Here is an 18,237-nt window from a genome sequence, read left to right as displayed (position 1 = left end):
GTGTGTGTGTGTGTGTGTGTGTGTGTGTGTGTGTGTGTGTGTGTGTGTGTGTGTGTGTGTGTGTGTGTGTGTGTGTGTGTGTGTGTGGACTAAGCCTTTTGTCAAGGGGCCGGATGTTGTCATGAATGGGAAGAGCTTTTTTGGGACTGAGCCAAAAGTCTTTCTTAATTACATGTTTTTTGTGTTGTGAACATTATTATGTTAACTATGAGGTGGAAGCACAATTACCCACCATCTACCAAATTAAAATTAAATGTTAGAAAAAACAGTGGCAGGTAAACCTTAACATTGTACCAGCCCCTTTTGCAAAAACTTGTGAAGAGCAATCTGACTCTAATGTAGCAGTTTTTTAATTACAAAGAAAATGGGTACGGTTTGAAACTATTTTTTCAATGTCATACACACTTAGTTTCAATATCATTTAACTAAATATTGTTGTAGCTAAAAGAGAGATGAAAGAGAACAGTCAAATAACTCAATCCTGGTAAACCTGATCAAATAAAAGATAAAAACACTGATTATGCGTCAAACATTTTTCCTAACTATCTCTTCTTCCTTTGTTATTTTCTTCCTTCCTGGCAGCTGGGAAGCTGCTATTGTTAAACACCAGTCATAGTCCAGAAGGATATTGTAAATAGATCAGAGTGTTGTGGTGCACTGAGTGGCTGGAAATGATTAATAAGCTGATTATTTAGTCAGTCATAACTAAAAGGAATTAAAAAAATATCTTACTAAGTGCAACATTTGCTTAGTTGGGGGACCTGTCAATAATCCACACGGCTTAAGCTGAACATGCCACCAAATTGAATGATCTGAAACATGATCACAAAGGGCTTTCGGGGCTTGTCCCATTGCCATTTCTGTAATGGAAAATATTAATTTTGGTGGCACAATTGATACTTTTGAATGTCTTTGATGGCACGTGTTTTGTATCAGTATCTACATCGGAAGGTCACACAGTCCATTAACTTTGCGCTTCATTCACAGCAATGAGGACAACACATCCCTTGTTCTTTTTTCTGTGTTATTGTCTTACACTCTGACAAATATAATTCACATAAATGTATGCACAATTTATTTATTAGACAGTGAGTTTTTAGGCATTTTAGCCTGAAGTCACCACTTTTTTTCTCCCTACTGTGAATAAAAGTTAAAGTGTATTCCCAATAAATTGGTTAGGGAATATTTCTATTTTATTTTTGGCAATACCCAAAAAGCTATTCAAGCCTTTCTACTTTCATGGTTCATACATATTTTAACCAACAAATTTCCATGACTTTCCCTTGACTTCGCAGCAAGTTTCCATGGCTATACATGACCTCTAAAACATCAATGTATGAATGAAATATAGGAATAAAAAACTATGTAAAAAGTCACTACAGTGGAGATCTAATGACAACACTGATATGCCGGCAATATGTTGTAGTATATGTTGTATAGTAATCTAATATAACTGTAATAACTGTAATAATAACCGATCTGCATGATGCGCAAGATGCTCGGCACGTCATGCGTGAGAACACGCAAGACTTTTCGATACGAAATATTTATTGATCAATTTGAAATTTACCTTATAGGCTGTTATTACTAAATAAAAAAAAAAAGAAAATAAATTCCATGACTTTTCCAAAACTTTCGGGGTGAACTTATATTTCCAGAACTTCCAGGCCTTGAAAATGACATTTTCAAATTCCATGACTTTTCCAGGTTTTTTTTTAAATGTATGAACCCTGTGCTTTTTTACCACAAATATTTGTACATGCAGTTTCTCTTGAAATTACAGTTTTTCTCAGTCGCTTTGGTGCTATTCTCAGATCAGAATGAAAGTTCTCATAACTATTAGTTCAACCTCCACAACATGTAGTCCTTTGTCCACATCATAGTGGCAGTTTCTCCTTCCTCTGAACAAATTGCAAATGCTTTTGGACATGTATCAGTTGCTCTCATACAATTCTCTGCTGTTTTACAACATTATCATTTGTTTATGTCATGTCAGTCAAAATGAACTATACTTATGGACGCTGAATAGTCATTTCCTAAAAAACTAATAGTCCTCATTTCATTGCTTTAGTCATTACATACAAAATTGTTGAACAAGTTATCAAATTGTGTCAAGCTAATTTACTGTAATACCTTTCTTTATCATTTTTTCCTGGAAATCTCTCTAAATTGAACAATTGCTCTCAGGTGAACTTCAGTTTTCACTCATGAGGAGGTGTGTGAAGCATTTAGTTGCAACCAATGACAAGCCACTTGTCCACAATCACTCAGTGGTTTGCTGCACATGATGACAGGATGCTGGTCGAGTATCTCCCTCCCTACTCCCCATTCCTTAATCCGATTGAGGAGTTTTTTTCTGCTTGGAGGTGGAAGGTTTATGACCGGCGTCCACATACACAAATGACCCTGCTAGCAGCCATGGATGCAGCATGTGACGACATCACAGCAGATTCATGCAGAGGGTGGATTCGCCACTCCAGAACATACTTTCCTCGTTGCATTGCAAGGGATGATATCCGTTGTGATGTAGATGAAAATATGTGGCCAGACAGACAGGAACGTCTGGATGTGCCAGAATGATTTACTGTACCTATGTTCAGTTAGAATATGTACTGCTATAGTGTATTGTTCACATTTGTGCACAGCTTTACCAAAAAGGTGTTTCTTATGTTTGTTCTACAGTAAATTAGTGACTGTAGTGTATTTTTCTTTTGCACAATGCTGTAGAATTGCAAAGAGCATACAGTAAAAATGTGAAACATACATATTCAGTGTCTTGTACTCAGTTACTCCCCTAACTACAGCAATGTGTAACTTTACTGTAGTTTTCAAATGGCTGTACAAGTAGTGTATAGTTCTGCCTTGAGCATTTTCAGGTAGTGTCACCAAGTCCTGACCTTTTTTTTTACATTAGAAAACTCTTAGAGAATATAGTGTCCTAATGAAAACATGACAAAGCCATTTGACTATCATGCTCATAAACGATGGTGACAGGACTTCTCATTTTGACGACACTGACAGTTTCATTGACATGAGTACTTGCTTTTGAGGGATAGACAATCCATTTTGAGCAAGTGACGCGCTTTTGCAGGTCATCCACTAGGTTTTGTAGTTTGTGATAATTGTTCTGAGAAATGCACTAAGTGTTGTGCAAATGTTAAGAGTGATCTGAGAATAGCACCAAAGCGACTGAGAAAAACTGTAATTAGTTATTTTGGACGGGGTTACTCAATCCAGCCATCCAGGGATTTTCTGCTTCTTTTTTGTCTGGTTACAGTGACGACCGGCTGAGCAGTGAGGCCCAAGCCTCCCTCTCCCCCGCCACCTCTTTCAGCTCCTCCGTGCAGAAACCAAGGTGTTCTCATGTCAGCCAAAAAAATGTATCTCTCCAGAGAGTCCTGGCTTTGTCCTGAAGACAGTTCCTGCTGGGACATGTCTGATACGTGTCCCCAAGGGAGGTGTCCAGAACGCATTCTCACCAGATGTCCAAAATCAACTTAACTGGCTCCTTTAACTGTGGAGGAGCAGCAACTCTAGCCTGACTCACCTCCAGCATGAAGGAGGGGCTTTGCCTATTGTTCACCAACCGCTTGCAATTAGGGGTGCAACGATTAGTCAACGTTGTTGACAAAAATCGATAATAAAAATAGTCAACAATGAATTAAATTCGTTGACTACCATGCACAATAAAATTAGCATTTATATTGTCACAACGGGTGTTTTTGACAGAATGAAGCATTACCCTCCCTTCCTCTATCTGCTGAGAGTTGCACATGTGCAATAGATAGATAGATAGATAGATAGATAGATAGATAGATAGATAGATAGATAGATAGATAGATAGATAGATAGATAGATAGATAGATAGATAGATAGATAGATAGATAGATAGATAGATAGATAGATAGATAGATAGATAGATAGATAGATAGATAGATAGATAGATAGATAGATAGATAGATAGATAGATAGATAGATAGATAGATAGATAGATAGATAGATAGATAGATAGATAGATAGATAGATAGATAGATCGATCGATCTTTATTCATGCCCGAGGGGAAATTCAACTGTCCAGCACCTCATCAAAACATAAAAAGCAACCACACTTCCACTCAGACAATAAAAGCACATTAATATTAAAATAAACATGAAATATAAGGTTAAAAAATAGCATATAAAGTGCAAACTAAAATATAGAGTACAGCGCTAGGTAAAGAATATGGTGGCGGCCGATGCAACACCAGGGCGACTGGCAGCAAATTTCAATAAAAGATGTATTTTTGAATTAAGTGTCACTTTCTTGTCTTTTATTTATAATTAGCACATCATTTAAACAAACTCATTCAAAATTTAAAAGCTGACAGCTAAATAAAAGCCATTTTATAATTATGAGATTCATAATCCAATTAGCCAACTAATGGTTTCAATAGTCAAAGACTAATCGACTATTAGAATAGTTGCAGCCCTACTCGTGATGTGTTTCCATAGTCACATTATATTTGGGGATCCAGTAACAGCTAGGTAAACATGTTTTTGTGTAGAAGCTTATAGAGCATACACACAATACAAAAAGAGAGAAACGTGTATACCCTGTAGGGTATAAAAAGACTTGGGGGAAGAACAATCAAGATAATTCAATTCAATTCAATTCAATTCATTTTATTTGTATAGCGTGTAATACAACAGATGTTGTCTCTAGACGATTTCCAGAGACCCAGAACATGATAATTGGGAAAAGAGACTTAATTCAGCCCTTAAAACAGCAACTACTTCCTCAACATGTGCAATTTTATGGACCTAGTAGGAACTGAGAAGCTTGCAGGGCACTAAAATTGTAGCCTCTGTTGTCTTTCAATGCACAACTTGGGTTTCCTACTTTTTTCACAAGCTTTTGGTATTTTTTTCCTAATAAAATGGAAAAGATGTAACTTTTTAAAACAAACTATAATTACTTTCTAAACTAGGTAGTCACTTTTTCTGTACAACAAGGAATAACGTTAGGAATATGTGCATATAATTGAGGGGAGAAATATTTCTGAAATTTTAAACATAATCTGAACCCAAAAAAACTCAACACCCACCCAGACAAAATTCTTGTTTAATTATTTGCAATTATTGGGATATTTTAACTACTATTACTAGGCTATAGAAGCTGCTTTATGTACATGATTGGATCAAACAACTGAACAATTACACGGGCAGTGGTGGGGATTACTCACGTGTGTAGTAGGCAATCCTGGAAATATCTGAAAGACAAACAGAAACATAATACCATCAGCTGGAAGCTCTCACCAAATAAATGATCAGGTTAGACCAAAAATTAGACTCCTGTTTATTAAATGACGGTCCACAGCAGGTATCCATAATTCAGTTACTTGAAATAAAATGCAGAATGATCACTGCCTACTCTACAATGTATAGCAATTTAAAAAGATTTTTAAAAAATCAATCAGTGACATGTTTTCTAACCTTTTTTCAGGGATAGTGATTGATAAAAAAAAAAAAATCAATATCCCATTGTTCCATGATTTACTCTTGACCCCTGATATGCTGCAGAATAATTGTTTAAAGGGGGAAAAGAGCTAAAGCGGGAAACGTCACAGATCAGCGCTATTGTTCAGTGCTCAGGTCCTGCAGCTGTGAGATGAGGATGTTACAGACTGTGACTTAACCTTTGAGCCTTTGATCGGAGGGTGAAGCCCACAAGGAACATGGAAATGCACAATAAATAGACACTACATTTGGATTCACAACAATTCGGGGTGCAGAGTTTCATTTCTGAACATGATTTCAAAATAAATGCTACAGTCCTACTCATTATTGTCTAACTGCTGTGATACGTTACACTACGGTGCATTGACAAAACATTTCCTGAGCTCCGGCAGGAAGTCCAGGAGGAGGCTAGTGGCAACCTGACACCCATTTACAGCAGCGGTGGGGCTGGTTGTAGGTCAAAAAGGATAAGTGCCTGAGTGCTTTAGACACACTAATGTTCACACAAATACTGCATAAGTAAGCACATATACATTTACTGCGATGACTTTGCTGTCAACAAAGATGATGCAATGCTAAGAAGTAACACCAATAGGAAATGCCTTCAAGGACACGGTGGCTCATAGTAGATGTATTACCAATAAAAGCATAAAATTGCAAAAAAAATTGTGTAACATGAAACCAGAATGCAATAGTTTCCTTGTACACACCTACAAAAGAATACTGCAACATTTTGAACATGCAATATGCACAGATATCTTTGCTCCTCTCCGCTTTAGACAGTGTTTTATTGTAGTAAAGGCAAGGCAAGTTTATTTATATAGCACAATTCAACACAAGGTAATTCAAAGTGCTTTACATCGACATTAAAAGCGGCAAGACACAATTAAACAGTAAATATCAAATAAAATGAGATAAAATTATGAGAAAAGAAGGTAAAATAATAATAAGCACAAGTTGTTAAAAATAAGGGCAGTTGAGTACTGCAGCAGGTAAGTATTTAATTTAGGAGTACGCTTCAGTAAACAGTAATGTTTTTATCCTGATTTAAAGGATCTACAGTTGGAGCAGACCTCAGGTCTACAGGAAGTTTGTTCCACCGGTGAGGAGCAGAATAACTGAACGCTGCCTCACCTTGCTTGGTTCTGGTTCTTGGGAACCACAACAAACCAGATCCAGATGAAGCTCAGGGGTCTGGTACCCCTTTTACACCAAGCTGGTTCCAGGGCTGGTTCTGGGCTAGAGCCAGACTTAGCACCAGTTCTTTGGTTTTACACAGCCTAAGCACCGGCTCCTGGCTCTCAAAACTGGTGCTACTGTAGCACCAGTTTTGAGCTGGGCCAGGTCTAGAACCGCTTTACGTCGGGGGCTTGGGGCGGCGCTGGGGACGGTGTTACTGAACAACCAAAGCAGAATAAACACGGAAGAGCGCTGTTTTTAAACAACGGAGCGTTGAAGACGGCGGTTAAGTTAGCAGACTCTTTTATTATTACATCCATTTATTTAATAATGGATGTAAAACAGAAGCAGCAGTGGTCTACGGTACAATCCACCAACAGTAACGTCAACGGGCTCCGTGCCGCCGATGCAGCGGCAGCCTCGCGTCTGAGCCCGCGGGGACGCGTCCCAGCCCGCGGTTCCTGTTCCGCGTACATCGATGCAGACCTCTGCATCGAGGTACGCGGCGACGCGCGCCGTAATTTCTTAACAGGTGTAGCTACAACTGATATATTTCATCTATTAAACCAACATTTATCTTCTTAATGATTTATTTCATCCAGCGTAATTCTCAACAAAGCTGCAGTCTTCTCCCCCGGGAAGACGGCGCAGGTTGAGCCGGCTGAGGAGCTGCTGTGCTCCTCAGCACAGCAGGGGCTGCCGCGGCTGCCGGATCTCGAGTCAAATTCCTTAACAGGCGTTATTTGGATAAACTGAGCCCAGGTTGGGGATCTTAACGGTTACTTTTAAGCCTGAAAAAAATATTAAAACTTAATAAAGTGCCATATTAACAGCGCTACAGCTGAAATGAAAACAGCTTTTGGCTCTCAGCTTCCTGATCAGGGTGGGGATGGAAACGAGGGGGAGTGGTGGTGACGTATACAGTAACGTAATGACGTGGCTCTCTGGCCTGCTGCAGGCTTGTGTAAAAGCAAACGGTTCTTACTTAGAACCAACCGCGAACTGGCTCTAGCACCAGCACTAGCACCAGCCCTGGAACCAGCTTGGTGTAAAAGGGGTATGGGAGCTTCATAGGAACTAACAGATCAACCATGTATTTTGGTCCAAGGCCATTCAGGTCTTTGTAGACCAGCAGTAAGATTTTAAACTCTATCCTTTGACTAACTGGAAGCTAGTGTAGTGATTTCATGACCGGTGTAATGTGGTCCAGTTTCCGGGTATTTGTAAGGACTCTGGCGGCAGCATTCTGGATCAGCTGCAGCTGCCTGATAGATTTCTTGTTCAGGCCTGTAAAGATGCCATTGCAATAATCCAACCTATTGAAAATGAATGAAGTGATGAATAAGTTTTTCCATGTCTTGTTTAGACAGAATCCACTTAATTGTAGCAATGTTTTTCAGGTGGTAATAGGCAGATTTAGTGATAAACTTTAGATGGCTGTTGAAGTTCAGGTCTGAGTCAATAATGACACCCAGATTTCTGGCTTGATTTGTAGCTGTCAATGACATGGAGCCAAGGTGAGCGCTGATCTTTTCCCTTTCATTTTTAGGGCCAAAAATGATCACCTCTGTCTTTTCTGCATTTAGCTGGAGAAATTTCTGGCACATCCACTTATTGATTTGATGAATACAGTTACTCAATGAGAGTAGGGGACTGTAGTCATGTGGTGACACTGAAATATAGAGTTGTGTGTCATCGGCATAAGTATGGTAGGAAATGTTATGATGTTCCATAATCTGAACTACGGGTAGCATATAGATGTTGAATAGAAGCGGTCCGAGAATGGACCCTTGAGGAACCCCACATGTGATCTTGGTTCTCTCAGACTCATGGTTTCCAATTGACACAAAAAAGGCCCTATCTTGCAAGTAAGATTTGAACCATTGAACACAATGCCGGTAAGTCCCACCCACTTTTCCAATCTGCTGAGAAGAATGTTATGATCAACTGTGTCAAAACATAATATGAGAACAAAATGAACAGGAAGCAGTGCAAGGCTATGTGACATTGAGGACAATTTAAGATTTCTGTTTCTTTTAATGTGATGTAATTAGCAATATGTGAATATATTAATATAGGTATACAAATATGCCATAAAGTATCAACAAAACTACTCATATAAGTCACCAGCCCCTTCCCTCGTCAGCTACATACAACTGCAGCTCCTGGGATGCCACAAGTATAATCTGATTGTGAGGGAAATGCTGTCCTATGTGGTTAAGATGGACCACAGTAAATGGATCTGGAGCAGTTCATGATGACAGCCTGTCTTGAAGTGCCTATAATGACATCTAAATAGACCTGAAACCTCTTGACGCCATCTGTCCTGAGGAGGCTATCAGAGCTCCATTCTGTCTTTCTCAGTCTCGCTGCTAAGAATGCAGAGTAGTTTAAGTCTTATTTAGAGTGAGAACTGCATCTATGTCTAGACTGAAAGAACTGAGGGGACAATAGTCTGTTCGTGTCCAAGGAAAAAATGATTTAGTTCAAGTTTTAAGCTTCATTGTCAGATATGCTACCGTATATAGACATACAGCACGAATGAAATTACAGTCCTCTCTGAACCACGGTGCAAAATACAAGTAATAAAATATAATAAAATAAGATAAAGAATAAAATAAGAATAAAATAAACAGACCACAATTAAAATGACATATTAAATAACTATATAAGCAGGTGAATTTAATATTAAAGGGATCTCAGAGAGCTGGAATAAAAATTCATCCAATAAATGTTGTAACACATTTTACAGCTTCATATTTTGTCCTGAGCTAATTACAATCCAACCAGTTTAACTTTCTAAACCATTTATTTTGAAAAAGATTCTTTTAATCTCAATCGTTACAACTGCAGTGTACATAAATAAAAAAAATAACAGAAATGCAAGTGGCATCCATTGTTTCTTCTTCTCTTTATTCTCTTGCTGCGTTATTCTTTTACGAAAAAGATTGCGTGCTGCTGGCTGTGTAATGGCCAAGTGTTTCATTTGTTAACTTAGTTTATTTTACGTTATTTATAAGTGTTATTTGAGCCACTCCCAGCCTACTCTCGATGCTATAACTTCAATCACGTAATTGCTGCGTGCGCGAAAGGCGAAAAAGCTTGTGCGATGATGAGAACGAGGGATTTGCATCTAACTTTCGGTCAGGTGGCCTATGAACTGTCAATTATCCATCAAGCTCCACAATGACCATGTTAACATTAAATCAGATAGATTGTAGTAGAGCAGGGCCTTACTACAGTTTAATGGAGACACGCTGGCTGAAGGGGATGAGAAAACCTGTTACTTGATCTTGAACTCCTGCTCCTCCTCAGTTCTGTTCATACTCATGTTCTCTACTCTGTGCTAAGAACTGAGAAGCCCTCCTGAAGGTGAAACGTCTTCAATAACCAATAAAAACAAGTCCCGTTGCTTTTAATTCAAATTTTTGAGGTTTGCATGACCTGGATGACTGAGAATCTAGAGTGAAGTACTTGCAGTCATTGATCTTGAAAATGTCTCAAGTCTTCAAAAGTTGTACACTGAGTTTTTCTACTTTTTATCTGTGAAGATATGTTTACAAAAAGCACTTCTATTGTCTGTTAACTGTGTAGTTAATCGATCAGTGAACATTTTTTGCAAATATTGTTAAGGTTAATGAGAGGTTTGCATTTAGGTCGGTAGCTCAACAGCAATGGAAGCAGGAAGAGGCTTGAAGAACTTTTGGTAGTTAAACTGAATTTTAAAAGGTGATTCTTTCAAATATTGCCCTTTGCAATTCTGCTCTCCTATGAATGCATATGCAACAGTTCAGGAGTACAGATCACTGTGTCCACATCTTATAGCTGCTAATTTACCACTGCGCTTGGATACTACATAGCCTCCAGTGATTTCTTTATTGACAAAACAGAGTTTGTACAAGGTACACAGTAAATCTGCCCTTAAGAAAATAACTGGCATCAGGCCCAACTTTACAGACATCTCTTTCCAAGCACCAAGACGCATAAAAAACTCTCTTTTCAAGCTGTCTATAATTGCATGCTACCCATGGGTTTTTTTTAATTACTGTAATTATACGTAACAATTACCAAAGCGGCTGCAAGGAACTGGTGTCTAAACTCCAAGATCCAGAGCAGTAGTTAAATTTGAGAAAGGTCAAAGAGCCAGTTGAGGTTACTATTGAAACAGCTGTGAATGAAAATGAAAACCCTTTTAAACGAAAGTATCTTCTTTGTGTTTTTCACACATTACTAAATCTGTAAAGACCCACGCAACAATGACAGCAACTAGTTGAGGAGGACTAGGGGCAGATGCTCTATAGAGGCAGAAAAAAAAAACAAAACCAAAACAAAAGAAGAGTTTTCCTGCAGGGAGAAGCAATCTGCTGTTTTGCCTCACTGCTCTCTGCTTAATATTTAACTTCAAGCTGAGTTGACACATTTGCACGCATTCATCTTGGAGAGTTTGTTTGAAACCCTTATGAAAACTGATCTACTCAAGCGTACTATCTTACAGTGCCTGAGGTGCCAAACACACCTGCCAGTCACATTTAAACTCATTCACACACGATCCCCTTTCAGTCGGGTTGTTGACAGTTCCCCATAACCTAACATGCAAATCATTATTTTAAATGACTAATTTTAGAGCAAATAATTTTTCATATGGTTACGCTTTGTTCTATGGTTTATCTGTTAAGTACGACGGAGTATTAGGGCCAAACTAAGACAAAAAAAAGGGAAATTACGAGAATAAAGTCATAATGTTGCGAGAATAAAGTCGTAATAGAAAAAAGTCGTAACATTACGAGAATAAAGTCGTAATTTATGAGAATAAAGTCGTAATATTACAAGAATAAAGTGTTACTTTATGAGAACTCTAACAGGAAGAGTGTGTTAAAATGTTGAATATTGAGCATCTTGTGAAGTTATATTTATATATTTATAATATATTTAATATTACAACTTTATTCTCGTAATATTACGACTTTATTCTCAAAATATTATGACTTTATTCTCGCAATATTATGCATTTATTCTCATAATTTTACGACTTTATTCTCATATTATTATGACTTTATTTTCGTAATTTCTTGTTTTTTTTCTTCGTTTAGCCCTAATACTCCGTCGTAGTTAAGGCAGTGTGTGTTTAAATAGAAACACAGGTGCATTTTCTCCGTTTATTATTCATGTTCGGATAAACATTGTGCAATTGTCCAAACATCTGTCACTTGCTGCATAAAATGTATTAGCCACACTCACATCAAACACACAGATGATGCATACCCTGCAGATAAATCCAACATGCAAACATAACATAATAAGGTCAGGAAGCCGCATGACTGATCATACACATTTATATGCCAAAGCGCACGCATTCATTTATCGTTCGAGTGCAGCGATAAAGTTAACCGGCTTACTGGAGACACACGCGTTTAAACGTATCACACTCTGACCAGATACACCATGTATAATTCAACGTAACAGATTTAGGACGAATGAACCGGTGAGATATGAAAGGCTTTCAAATCATTTTTAAATGAATCCGATACAGGTTTTATTTTGGCTGACTGATAAAATGGCCAGTTAAAATGCAGTTATGGATTAAAGTGCATACTGACAGACAGTCGCTTACTGGATGAAAATATGTCATTTGGGTGCGAGGAAAAAACATAATAAATATCAAATGGTTTTTTTCACCTTACATGAGAGCAAACACTAGGGAACAGCTATCCAAGACCCTAAGGGAATACTCAGGTCAATTTTACACATAATCTTTGTGGCTTTGCTCCCTGCTGGTAGATATATTAAGCTCTAGTTATCATATTTTCTTTGAGTTTTGGGTGTTAAGATATTGGGTATTCTGTGTTGGATACAGAGTAAAGTGCACCTAGACACACTACATTTTTGAAAGATTATTGTATGGATTTAAAAGATTTAACTTGAGCTTCTACAATCAGTTACCTTCTCATGGGATTGTTTTGGCAAACTCAGGATCAGTATCACATCTGAGGAAATTTAGCAGAACTGTGTAAATACAATGCAGGGGAAGGTGATACTTCCTGTAAGGTGCACATCTACAAACATCTCTTGAAAGAGTAAAGTTGCAAGCTATGCCTTATTCTCAGTTAATTATCGGGTGGTTGTTTTAACAGTATTTGTTTATGATAAATAAGTGAATGGTAAACAAATTGGAGAAAAATCTTCAGAGAAATGTTGCAGGGCTGCAATAGTTTCATTCATAATGGTCAATATCGATAAATCTTACTTTCATTAAAGAAATAGATAAATTCATAATTCCATCAATAATCTGAATAACCACCATCAAATGCAACACATTTACCATAAACATATAATGATAAAATGATGATAATGATTATAATCTGACATGAGCAAGAAAGAAGATATATTTAAGAAGCCTGAAACCCAGTAAATTATTATAACTGTATGTTTACTAATCCTTTAATGAATTAGAAAAATTAAGCCACTAGTGTATCTGCATATTTCAGAAGCCATCCTCTTGCTGACATCAGCACAAGAATAAGAACTTTTTTCTGACCACTCGTTCATCAACCTCTCTATAATTATTATTTTTATCATCTTTAACTCTTGGTAACTTCAAATATTTCTTCCAGTCACAGATGGCAAGCAACCAAATACACCCAGAAAATAACTTAACCTCACACATGAGAGTTATTTTGATACAGACTTAGTAGTAGAAATGTTGTGCCCACATGTGCAAACTCACAACAACTATTTTAACTTTACAGGCGACTGAAAGAGAGAGTATAGATAGGGTTCATCCAAAAATGACCAATTTTCCATGCATGGAACCACATTCACATAAAACATGATGTATGATAAAAGCCTTACCATGGTACAGTCCTTCCATTTACAAAAGAGAAGAGAACTATAATAATCCCTTTCTGAAAGATTGCCAAATTGGAAAAATCCAAAAGCACAGGCTTCTGTCGTATTTGGGCTACCGTTGTCCCGGCCAAGTGTGTGATGATGGTTAACTTAAGCTTACGGCTCAGCTTCCTCAGCTGCAGTTACTATTACTACTGCTACTATTACTGAAACACCGCCACACGGCAGCACGAGGAGTGGAAGGAAAGGCAAAAAAAAGAGACAGGAGGGGAAAGGAAGCGGAGGAGCAGGCAGCCTATACGCATGAAAAGAGGGGGAGGGAGATGAAAGAGAGAAAAGGAGGAGGGGGAGTGGCTTTGTCCCCCAGGAGAGTGATGGAGGAGGAGAGGAGCCAGATGTACAGGACACACAGGAAAAGAAAGAGAGGGGGAAATACATAAAAAAAGATAGAAAGGCATGACGCAACAAATGCAAGAAGAGAAGTAAAAAGAATTGACAAACAGTTACAACATGAGTAGGTTATGGAATAATGCAGAATAACGGTCTAGAAAAATAACAAGGAAGTAATATATAGTAAAAGAAAATACAGCTGAGGATGAAGCAAGAAGAGGGAGAGGAGTGATAGTTATTTAAACAGTGTGTGGGTGTGAGTGTGTGTTGCCTTTGGCAATTCTCTCATGGTGACACAACTACGACCCTGAAGAGCTGCTCAATTAGTCATTAGACTTTTTTCTCCACTCAACACTGTTCAACAGAAGTGATATTATATCTTTGAACCAAGAAAAAGAGGTGAGACATCACTGCAAAAAATCTTAACAAGAATATTTGTCTTATTTCTAGTTAAAATGTCTCATTTTTAGTCAAAAAAAATCTCATTACACTTAAAACCAGACTCATCACTGGAAAAAACAACAATTTTCACCTGTTTCAAATAGATTTTCACTTAAAATAAGTAGAAAAATCTGCCAGTGGAACAAGATTTTTTTGCTTGTAATGAAAAAATCTTGTCCCACTGGCAGATTTTTCTACTTATTTCAAGTGAAAATTTACTTGAAACAGGTGAAAATTGTCAAATAACAAGTTATTTTTCTGGTAATGACTCTTGTTTTAAGTGCAATGAGATTTTTTGACTAAAAATGAGACATTTTAACTGGAAATAAGACAAATATTCCTGGTAAGATTTTGAGTTTTTGCAGTGATGGGGCACCCCAGCCAGTTGTTGTCTCACAAACTTTACACATTTATACCAGTTACATATAAACAACTTTATCCAGCTAGGTGAGTAAAGCGTATGCTAATGTGTTTATATATCGTTAACATTTCATAGAAACATATTTTCTTTTGGTAAATTGATGGTAAAAGCTTTCTGAAAATCCATAATAAATTATCAGGAAGCTGTTTTCTGAATCGTAACATCACTAATCAATTATTGACCAACAAATACAACAAACCAGTAAAGCAGAGCAGAAAATATAATTTTGTGTTTATATTCAAGAATCACAAATCGCAGCTACATTGAATTAATTCTAAGCGCAGACACAGTTTTATGTAAATCTGTTATCATTATTCTGTGTAATTCTTCCTCAGGCACAATTTTGACTGAACTTAAAGAGCCCTGCTGTTTTGCATCTCCACTGATCATTAATCTACAGGGTATATTAAGCAGAAACAGAAATCTTTAATGCTCCAACCCCCACTCCGAAGGTTCTGTGTAATCTCAAATGAAATATCTCCCTATGAACTCTATTTAGCCCTTCAAGTGGGTAGAGGGAAAAGAGGAAAAGAAGGCAAACCCCCCACCCCCCTTCTGCCCCTAAGTTCCTAAAAAATAAAAGGTTTATGTGGTGAAAATGAAGCTTTTCATACACAGAAGCAAAGCAAGCAGGCAGACTGACAAGATCAGAGCTGCTAAGGACTCAAGCAGATTAATGGGCCACTGGATTAATAGGTAAGGCAAGATGTCTCTCTCTCACACACACACACACACACACACACACACACACACACACACACACACTCACACACACACACACACACGCACACGCACGCACACGCACGCGCACACACACAATCTTATTCAGGGGTAGACGTAAGCTCTGTTCAGCTACTGATTTACTAACATCACCCTCTAGTGGACTGATTTTTCAAGCGATATCTGATTCTTATCTTCTTCTATACACCCAGGATAGTATATCTACATTTGTGTATATGTGTGAGTAAAACCTCTAAATTAAAGACCTTTTCAGTTTCATCCATTTAAGATGAAGTTGAGATGTACTAGATGTACAGTACATGCCTTCTAAAGGTTTTTGGGTGTTAAAAAGTTTAGAGATTTTTACAGATGAATATATTTAACATTCTATCAACAAGAAAAAAAGCCAATATTTTCTGTTCTAGCAGTTCTAGCAGTATAGAGTTATAGCATCTGCAACACCAGGCTATGACTATTTGACTATTTGACTATTTGTTTGCATTTCCAGCAAGACTGTGACCTTTATTCTAAATAAAACAATATTCTCATCATAGATATGAGCAGCATAAAGGCCATGCTTTTTTTTATTCAGGTTTAATTTATGTTGATGTTAAAAAGTGAATTCACAGAAGAAATGTGATATTAATTTTCAAAGATTCAGAATTGTCCCATAAATTAGGATTTTTTTTTAATCATATTGTTGTATAATTGTTTTTCAAACTTGGCCAAATTTTGCCAAACATCACTTTGATCTTCCAACTGAGGACAATGTTGATGTTGAGGAAGCACCAGATACCAGTTTTTCAGTTACATTTCTAGTAATTACTATAAATTCAGCAGGAAATATGGTCCGTCTTGTCTTCAGTGAGGAAAGTATTGTGTTCTTTGGACTCTACGGAAAGAGCCAGACGTGACTAATTTAGTGAGCAAGGCTTGTAATATGACCATAAATTGTGAACACCAAATGTCCTGCTGGCTCACATCATCTTTGAGCTGAAAGAAGATTATAGACCAAGTTACTGACCACTGCAATCTCTGCCATATTACCAAACTCTCAGTGAACTGTAAAAAGACATTTAAAAAAAAAGTTACCATGTTTCGAACACATTGCTGAAGACAATCGCATGTGTTATAAAGTAGCAGAAATATCAGAAAAAAGTGTAAGTCTGCATAAATAGACATGTATAGATTCTGTATTGTTGTACATTGAAATATAACATTTTGTTTGGCAGCAACCCTTTACATTGCAATATAAAAAACATCACATGTATAGTAGCTGAATAACTGCAAGTTTGCAAAGTGTAGAAGGAGTAGTATATATGATGTATAAGGGGATATACGACAACATTGTGCTTATATATTTATGATTAAAAGGGCAAGTAATTAAAATATAACACATAATGTGAGGAGGTCACCATACTCTGAGTAACTGGAAGTAAATGGAACATCTTTCAGGTTCAAGTGATCAGAAAATGCTGTTTACCTGACAATACCTGTTCAAGAGTAAGGCCTCTTTTCTGTCCTTGTTTACATTCACAAGCTAACCTCACTTTAGCAACTGACCACGCAAATGTAATCAATTATCCTCCGACTCCCTCAAATTAATTCTTTGAGGCTTTGATGACTGCAATCCTGAAATATCCCTGAAAGGCTTTAAACAGTACGGAGGAAAACCCTTGATAGATAGAGGCCACAGTTATGGTCCTGGTGCCTACAGAGCTGCCATCGTTCATCAACAAGAAAAAACAGATCTTCTTCTCTCGGGCAGATATGGAGAAGAAGGACATAAACAAAGAAGTCAAAAGGGCCATTAAGCACCGACAGCAACCCTGTACACATCCCCGGCAGAACCCTGGCATCTCTACCCAAACTTAATTCCTTTTACTTCAGATGTGGGACCTACAAATCCACCCATCTAGTGGACTTGACTGGACTTAAAGGGGACCTATTATGGCATCTAATCCCTATTTTAAACCTTGAATGTCTTAAAAACAAGCTTTTGATTGTTTTTGATAAATAAATTAGAAATTCAGCCTCTGGGCCATGTCTTTATCTTTACCGCTTCTAACCTCCTTCTCTATGAGGGATTCTGAGTGATAATGAGGCACTGTGCTGATTGGCTAACTGAATGACGTGTAGCAGGGGAGGGCACAAAGCCTCGCTCTGGGCAGAAGAGCAGCGGCTGCGTACACTATTAAGGCTGATTTATGGTTCCGCGTTACACCAACGCAGAGCCTACGGCGTAGGTTACGCGGGGACGCACATCGTACGTTGCGCATCGCCGCATAACCTACGGCATAGGTTACGGCGTAGGCTCTGCGTCGATTTAACGCGGAACCATAATTCAGGCTTTAAACCGTGTCCCATGTGATGCGAGCGTCAGCGACAAAATCAATTCCATTGCTTTATTTTCTATTGGACTGTCCTAACTGGCCGCAGCGACGCAGCGCGCCGTTTTGAGCTGAACATTTGTCGGACGCCCTGCTTCTATTTTCTTCCTGTCGGTCGCGTTGAAAGACGGTTGAAATGAGAAGTTATGTCTATGATTCCTCCTCATTTCACTACAAAAACCTCAATAAAGTGGCAGCTGCTGGAGGGAGATGGACAGAGAGCGTCCGATGTCACGCAGTGCTACAATAGTCGGATGCTCTCATGCAGTTACACGGTTTCATAGTTGTGGGTGTGGTTTGCATTTTGGTTACGTAACGAAAATGCGCCGAATCTGAACGGCTCGTAGAAGTCAC

The 18,237-nt window shown here is 38.0% G+C and overlaps 1 protein-coding gene across 2 annotated transcripts in view; it reads right to left on the bottom strand.

Annotated features, from left to right (window-relative positions):
- The window catches only part of LOC133461459 (focal adhesion kinase 1-like), a 90,671-nt gene that overhangs the window by 61,586 nt on the left and 10,848 nt on the right, over positions 1-18,237 (bottom strand). Inside the window, exons 1-2 of one of the 2 annotated variants that reach the window (XM_061742387.1) lie at positions 13,525-13,731; positions 5,223-5,249 (exon numbers count right to left, since the gene is read on the bottom strand). In XM_061742387.1, coding sequence (XP_061598371.1) covers positions 5,223-5,249; positions 13,525-13,543 — 46 coding nt within the window. In that variant the 5' untranslated portion in view covers positions 13,544-13,731. Of the gene's footprint in view, positions 1-5,222; positions 5,250-13,524; positions 13,732-18,237 lie in introns of those variants that run through there. The other variant, XM_061742388.1, reaches the window with a different exon arrangement.

This window comes from Cololabis saira, chromosome 15 (assembly GCF_033807715.1).
Source record: "Cololabis saira isolate AMF1-May2022 chromosome 15, fColSai1.1, whole genome shotgun sequence".
Taxonomy (NCBI): domain Eukaryota; kingdom Metazoa; phylum Chordata; class Actinopteri; order Beloniformes; family Belonidae; genus Cololabis; species Cololabis saira.
The sequence above is the reverse complement of the archived record's forward strand: the minus strand, read 5'-3'. Positions and strand labels throughout refer to the sequence as shown.